General features: G+C 36.9%; 1 protein-coding gene across 1 annotated transcript in view; it reads left to right on the top strand.

Annotated features, from left to right (window-relative positions):
* The window catches only part of LOC108571530 (guanylate cyclase soluble subunit beta-1), a 56643-nt gene that overhangs the window by 18536 nt on the left and 29636 nt on the right, over nt 1–8471 (top strand). Inside the window, exons 4-7 of the mRNA XM_017933591.1 lie at nt 2393–2511; nt 6064–6219; nt 7375–7528; nt 8014–8168. Coding sequence (XP_017789080.1) covers nt 2393–2511; nt 6064–6219; nt 7375–7528; nt 8014–8168 — 584 coding nt within the window. The remainder of the gene's footprint in view (nt 1–2392; nt 2512–6063; nt 6220–7374; nt 7529–8013; nt 8169–8471) is intronic.

Genomic DNA, 8471 nt, shown 5'->3' on the forward strand with positions numbered 1-8471 from the left:
TCCACGCGACTTTTAAATTCACGTACTTTTTAAATTCGCACGACTTTTAAATTCACACGATTTTTAAATTCGCACGATTTTTAAATCCACACGATTTTTAAACTCACGCGATTTTTAAATCCACGCGATTTTTAAATTCACGTACTTTTTAAATTCGCACGACTTTTAAATTCATACGATTTTTAAATTCACACCATTTTAAACTCACACGATTTTTAATTCCACACGATTTTTAAGTTCACGCGTTTTTTAAATTCGCACGATTTTTAAATCCACACAATTTTTACAGTAAAATCTGAAAATCTCAGAGTATCGATATCGTTAGAAAATTGGATGAAAACGTTGTCGCAACATAATACCAAGCGTAACACGTATTTTCAGCAACGTGTTGGGATTTAATTCAAAGTCAACAACCCCATAGTGAATCCTTTCTCAAGCGCGCCACGGGATCGAGGATCCCCGTCGATATTATATCGACGATATCGTGCCGCGAATCTTCCAGCAAAAAAGTGAATAAACGAGCGAATCCCGTAGAGCCTTTACGCCGATAATCCGCCGTGAAAACGGTCGCTCGACGTGCAATTTGTCGCGAGGCATCGACGTCGTAATTAATCTATTTTTCTCTTTTTCTCTGTGTGTATGAGAAAATCGTCGATCACGTTTCGATTATAGCACGATCGGTGTTTCCACGAAAATTGCGAATATCCTGATCGAGGTTAAGGCACGACGTCCACGTCGATGTTGCGAGACAACCGTTTAACACTTTTAAGAGCCTCGTACACAATCAGATCTGTATCGATTCATGCCGAAAGAAACAATATCGCGATACTGATCTCAACTTGTGTTTAAGGGTTTCAAAAATGAATGCAGCTTATGGATAATATTGTTGCAACCTGCCTTCGGTGCTTCCCCTTCGTTCGGCATATTTAATAACTATCTATATAGAAGGTTTCAAAAATGAATGCAACTTATGGATAATATTGTTGTAACCTGCCTTCGGTGCTTCCCCTTCGTTCGGCATATTTAATAACTATCTATATAACTAAACTCCACAATAACTTGAACACGAACACCTCTTAACATTTATTAACAAGCTTAGAAATATGTCAGTCAGTCTAGGAATCAGAACAGAGACTATTGAATCGATATTCCCCGGTCGGTAAGGTCCGACCGTCTTTTTATCAATTCCGGAGCGAGCACCAGTAGTCAATGAGTACATACACGGTGCTGGCAACAATATAGTCCTCGAAAAAATATTTGACACGTATTTTCTTTTTATGAGTAGAAATCTGTGTTAACACGTTCCGTGCCGGACCGATTTTCGGTGACTTTCCGTTCACGCCGCGTGGGCCGTATGCGTCCCACATTGTCGGGGCTAACAGTTTTGCTTTTCGCCCTATATGTCTTCCAATATTTATAAGATTGCAAAAATCATTGTTATCAAGAAAAAGGTAACGTTTAAGGTATGCTATAGAGCAAAGGAAAAATTTTTGTTTTAACAAATTTTAAGTTAGCGGAAGGAAAGGGCCGAAATATCAGATGGCCTGAACGGAAAGACCAGAGTGGGGCGTATGCGACCCACGCGGCACGGAACGTGTTAAAGGGGTGAAAAGAGTCTTCGAAGATGAGAGTGGAGAACACGTTTTGTGGAATATCTTGGAAACTATTGGGTTCAGAGATTGTTTGTATTTGAAAAAAGTGTTCAGTTTTGTAGACAGTTTTTAAAAATTCCTTTGTTTAGATGATATATTAAAAATTAGTTTTATTGATATCAGTGTCAAATTGATAAAATTGTAGTCTTGTTACATTCGTAATATTCGTACGGCCATAATGTCGAAATGGTCATTTTCATGTTAAAATGGTGGGGCATTAGGCATACGTCAATATCGATGTGTCAATATCAGCTGATATCGTCCAGTATATAACTGTCGTGAAACTTCGATACCTGGAGCGTGCAACTGATACGAATTGCATTAACGTGGATCCTTGACAAAAATCTCCGACAAAATCTGAATGTGTCAACGTCTACGAGGCTCTTAACCCTTTAACACTTACATTCGAGCCTCGCACGTGTACCATTCGTCCGTGTGTCATTTTCCACATTGCATTATCTTTTAAATTATAGCGAAAATGGAAGTTTTTAAATGAATTTCCCATTATTTATAGTAATTTATACAATAATAACGGATTCTCCTTCACTTTCCATATTACGTTATCCTTCAATTCTTCACAAAAGCCTAAGTTTCTAAATAAGTTTCCCATTATTGCAAGTAACGGTTCACTCCAATTACTATAAATTTATTAGAAATCCCGAAATTTATTACGAACCGAAAATCGACGATTTTTCGCGCATCGAGTTTAACCGAGGTGTATCGAGGTGGAAATCTTGCAGACATTCCAGCGAACACGATCCTCGAGCTGTTCGGCCGGATGTTCTTCGAGTTCTGCCAGGACTCCGGCTACGACAAGATTCTCCAGGTGCTCGGGGCTACGCCCAGGGACTTTTTACAGGTAAATCGCTCCTCGACACGCTCGTTTACCAACGAACCCCTTCACTTTCCACGCGAGAAATATGATTTCCCCCCTCTGTGCCGGATCGCCTCCGCGATTCTCGCGATTCCACGCATCATCCTGGTGAAAGTTTTACCTGAAAAGATGACACGTAGGAAGATCGTCGGCGGTGGTTGTATAATGCGTTCAAATTGCGTAAAGATTGAATAGAGAAGTGGGTAAAACGAATTTTCACGTTTCACGTACAATTTCCTCGTGTGCTGATAGAGATCTTCCAAGGAGAATGTGTAAATCGTGGTTGCTCTGTGCAGAACTTTCCGTCGTATTTATAAAGAGTCCTTACCAAAATAATAATAAAGAATTAATAAATAATACACCTAATAGTTTCAGTAATAACAATCAATACTACATTCGTTATATTATATTAATTGCAGTATTGTCATAAATGCCAATTATGAAAATTTATAATGAAAAAAATATAATGAAATAAAACTGTTTCTAATTTAACTTTTTTCAATGAATATAAATCGCACACTGCTGGATAAAGTAATTGTGACATCTGAGAAACGAAATCGCACAAATCTGAAATTTGCTATACCGTTTGGTGTATTGAAAGGGGAAAATGATTGAAATTTGTTTAAAGGTCTCATGATTTGGTTGGAAAAGGTTGATTTGTGCAACCCTAATTTCTAGGTGCCGAAATTTTTTTGACGAACAATGTATACTTTATGTATTATAAAACATAAAATAATGATAATAATAAAAATAGTAATCATAATAAATGCAATGATAAATATAATAATATTGTAGTATCGGGGCCTACGTACACAAATAGGAAACCAACTAAAAAAAATTTAGACAGAGTAGTTGGTGTAGTGGGCAAAGCCTCGGCTTGCCACCTCTGAGGTCGCGGGTTCGATTCCCGGTTGGATCTCGAAAAATTTTTCCGTCGATTTCCTACAATAATAATATTAAAAATAATAATAATCAAACAACAAAATAATAATATGAATTTAGTAATCGAAAATAACGGATAATTCATCGTCTAGAATTGTGACTCTTCGACTATGTATCAGTGAAAAAGTGACGAATGCCAACGTCATTTCCAAATTATTCAAATCGACCCAAAATGAATTATTCAATCGACGTCAAGAAACAGTCACCCAAAACAACGTCACACAGCGTCGATTACCCAACACACTGGACAAAGCGCCGGATCCTTATCCGACCGAAGGCGCAATGCACCCGAGTATTTTCGTTTCTGTGCCCGTTTTCGCGCGGACGTGACGGTTAAACGCGTGGTCGTTGAGGGATCGAGGAAGCACGCGCGCCTCGATTATCGAAGAATCTGCATCAGCTTATTAGACATTCAACGTTGTGCACAGCGCTCGAAACGCGACGCACGGATTCGTTGGAGGGAAAACGCGTCGAACCAGTCGCCGCGATTGCGCCAACAACACGGCTGAACGGCCGTACAAAAAGCGCGTGAACTCGTTCGCGTGGTCGGAATACGAACGTCGGATTATGGTGGAAAATTGTTTTTGTCGCGCCTGGCCGATGAATTATCGCGATTTCTTTACGGCGTTCCGGCGGGTGAATGATTGCCCTGTTTTTCAGTGGACGTGGCATGCCAGGTGGAGCCTGGAGGTTCGATATATGTGGGACAAGGTGATAATGATGGTAACACTGTGAACCGTGATTGTCCTTTTCTTGTGAAAATGGAAGAAAAATAGTGGAAACCTGAGCTGAGACTTTTTGTAGGAGACTTTGTTTTTTTTTTTTTTTAGATAATCGGTGTGTTTGAAGGATACTCGATACTGATAAGGAAAGATGTTTCTTTACGAAAAATGCGATAATTGTCAATTTCTAAATTATAATTATTATCAGAATCGAGGAAAAATAGTGCAAACTCGAGCAACACCTTCTTTTTAGACGATACTTTGTTTCTTTAGATACTCGGTGTGTTTGAGGGATATTCGATACTGATAAGGAAACATTTTTCTTCGTTTATGAAGAGAAATTATGGCTGATTGGAATTTTATATTTTGATGGGAGAAGAAAGAATAAATGTAGTAAATTCCAATAGTTGTCAAATTCTAAATTATAATTATTGTTTCTTTAGATCATCGGTGTAAACAGAATTTATGGTTGATTACACTTTTGATTACACTTGAAAAATAATTATTACAAAAATATACAGTAGTTGTCAATTTCTAAATTACAGTTATTACAAAAAAAAAAAATTGACTAGTGATAATATAACACTACAAAAATCTATTGCAATAGAGCAGCAATAAACAAATGAAACGTAGATAAATGGACATGTGTAATAACTTCCAAGTCACATAAAGTGTTAACAACGCAAAGTAATAAATTCAGTATACATACTCGAGAAAACTCGAGACACCGATTACGTCTCTTTTCTTTAAATCGATTCATTCAGAAAACACTACACTGTCCTTCGAATTCATTATGAATTCATAAAAGCCTGGATAATTTCATTCATTCGCAGTTCTTATATCCGAACCCACTAATCACACACATTTGCCTTCGCATAATTACCAAGGATACGTATTATCGCCCAGTTATGAAAGATGCAAAATATCAATTCTCACACACGCGACACGTGCGCATAATTAAAGCAACATTTCTGAACCACTATTTCTCAAGGTGAAATCTTCACAATTACCGCCATACACGGGGAACATCATCTCGTCCTATAGTTCTATCACCGTTATCGTCCCGCTAGAATTTCCAACGAACCTCACTTGTGCATCGCGAGTAGCAAGAAACTTCGATTCGCACGCGATGCGATTAGCAAGCGGAATGTCACCGCGGAACGAGATTACTATCGCGACGTTTTCTTTCGCGAGGTTTCATTTCCGGTTCTCTCTCTTTCTGCGGAGTCGAGGTTCGAGTGTTACGCGGTCTGCTCGCCGCGTAGCGAATATTTCCATTTCGATATTTGGAGTTTGATTGGAAGAATTGAAATTTGGAATTTCTGTGGATGAAGTTAAATGGTGGAATTCGAATATTTACTTGAATCTGGAGATCTTCGATTTTATTGGGTGAATTTAGAATTGAAAAAGTTCGAATGTAATTGACGCAATTTGGTTTAATTTTCGAGTCGAATATTCCAAATTTGCAAAAAAAAAGAAAACAGAAAAAGTCACAATCTCTAATAATCCCGCTTAGTCTCAGTGATCCATACACCTTGTAGATAAAATACAACATTCCTCGATCGTTTCATGCTCGAGCACCGTTTCAATCCAGAAAACCCACGTCGTCTCCTTCCATTTTTTCCATTTATTGGTGACTTTCGAACGTCGACAGGAGGCGATGAAAATTAATAGCAGAAATTGTATCGGAAACATGAAACATGAATATCACGTATATCGATGGACGGTTTGGTCTCGTTCAAACTCAAAGTGGCAATCGAAAATGAATTAGGGGCATAGATATGTTTTAGTTAAGGGGGTTAGGTAATGCACCGATAATTTCGGAACTACCTGCCAGGCTGGCTACGGTACCACGTGTAACGTTTAATTACAGAACTTGGACGCCCTTCACGATCATTTAGGCACTTTGTACCCGGGAATGAGGGCACCCTCTTTCCGATGCACAGAGAGGCCCGAGGATGGAGCGCTCGTATTACATTATTACTCCGATCGACCTGGTTTGGAACATATTGTGATTGGCATCGTTAAGGTATTTTAGGCGAATAAGAGTGTAACTATAGAAACACGGAAACTCGGGGGAAATTTGGTTATCTGGTTCCGTGTTTTCGTTTAGTTAGTTTAAGTCAATTTGTGGTAGTTCAGGAAACGTCGGATTTTTGATCGTTATATTGGCGTGATTGATCGTTCAAGTGATTACTTGAATACTGAAAAATTTCGAGGATTTTAAATTATAATTTTTGCTGGAATTTCAATTTTAATTGAAACTTGAATTTTGAGGTTTGAAAGTTAGTTTTTGTTGGAATTTAAATTTTGAATTTTAATCGGAGTTTGAGTTCTGAGGTTTTAAAGTAACAATTTTTGATCGAATTTTAATTGAAATTTGAATTCTGAGGTTTTAAAGTTATAGCTTTTGCTGGAATTTTAATTTTAATTGAAACTTGAATTTTGAGGTTTGAAAGTTAGTTTTTGTTGGAATTTAAATCTTGAATTTTAATCGGAGTTTGAGTTCGGAGGTTTTAAAGTAACAATTTTTGATCGAACTTTAATTGAAGTTTGAACTCTGAGGTTTTAAACTTACAATTTTTGTTCGAATTTTAATTGAAATTTGAATTCTGAGGTTCTAAAATTACAATTTTTGTTCTAATTTGAATTGAAGTTTGAATTCTGAGGTTCTAAGCTTACAATTTTCTTCGAATTTGAATTGAAGTTTGAATTCCCAGTTCTTAAAGTTACAATTTTTCTTCGAATTTGAATTTTGAATTTACTTGAAGTTCGAATTTTAAAGCTTTGAAGTTAGAAATTTTGTTTGAATTTAAAAAGCGATTTTCATTCATTCCTGAAAAATCCTGAAAAAATTGATCATAGCAATGAGAAAAAGTCTATGAAATGTTCTAAAAACTTTGATACATTCTATTCTGCATACATGAATAAAAATCAGAAGAAAAATTCGATATATCTAAAAGAAACTCATTTTCCAAAAAACACTGCGCGCAGTCTTTATAATTTACGATTAAAAACAGATTGCTAATTTCCATATTACCGTTATCAGTAACTATGCTCGTTTTCTATCGGTCTCGTTTAAACCAGCGTGAAATCGATCGCTGCTTGCCACTTAATTTTCATCCTGACAAAATTCGTTAAAACGAGCTACCATTAAACGGGTTATAATTTTTATCGGCCGTAGACCGTGGCGAAAAAGCTCCACGGCACGGATATCGAGATGCGAATATTGAAGACTAAAAACGAATGTGATCACGTTCAATTTTTGATCACGAACACCTCTGGTCCTGGTGTCGTCTCGAATCCCATGATCACAGAATTGGAGACACTATCTGTGGGTAAGTAACATTTCTCGTACCATTTCACATCGAAAATCTCACACTTGTGCCACTATGTCACCGATTTTTTTGAAACATCATTAAAACCATATATTTTTTATACACCAATCGATGCATGCTTGAATTCTCTTCAAAAAAGTATAAAAGGAGTTAGGTCGAAAATTGATTAGTTTAGAAGTTACGATTTTTCTCCCGAGTGCCCAGCGAGACACTGTGCGTCGATGCAATTATTTGTAGAGAAACGCGTACCTTTGTAAGAGTGTTCAATTTTCTGTCTTAGAATGAGCTTATTTTGTCTTAAGAACTATTAGATGCGGAAATTAATTTTTTCTAAATTTTGGGCGCCGTCAAAGTTTCGACTTCCATTTTTAAGAAGAAAGAACAGACATTTTGCTCTTATATTTGTTTTAAAGTAGCGGTTTTAATTTTTGGTTGTGTGGTAAGTAAGAATACACTTGTTGAAAATGCTCTGCAATGTGTCACAGAACCAAAAGTGAGCCCAATGACTTTCTGCCGAGTGTTTCCGTTCCATCTGATGTTCAACCGGGACCTGACCATAGTACAAACTGGATGCACGGTAACTCGAGTTATACCTCAAGTGTGCTCTGGTAATTGCAAGTTGAACGACATCCTTCTGACCGTAAGTTTGTATTGTTGTAACTTTGTATGAAGGATGCGTGAAGTGTTAGGAATAATCGTGCCACTGCTGTTCGGTAAATTGGCACAAATCTGTGAATACTTCGCGGGGTCTCCTTCAAACAAGAGTTACTGACGTTTCTATTAATCACAGATGATAATATTTGGTGTCGTACAATATTATAGTATAGGTACAATGTGGAATAGAAAAATTTATTAAAAAGGTTTTAATTTGAAATTTACTGAAACATAAATTTTAAACTAAAAATTGAAAACTTTGAAATTCATTGAATTTTACACTTTAATT

This window comes from Habropoda laboriosa, unplaced genomic scaffold (assembly GCF_001263275.1).
Source record: "Habropoda laboriosa isolate 0110345459 unplaced genomic scaffold, ASM126327v1 scaffold40, whole genome shotgun sequence".
Taxonomy (NCBI): Eukaryota; Metazoa; Arthropoda; class Insecta; order Hymenoptera; family Apidae; genus Habropoda; species Habropoda laboriosa.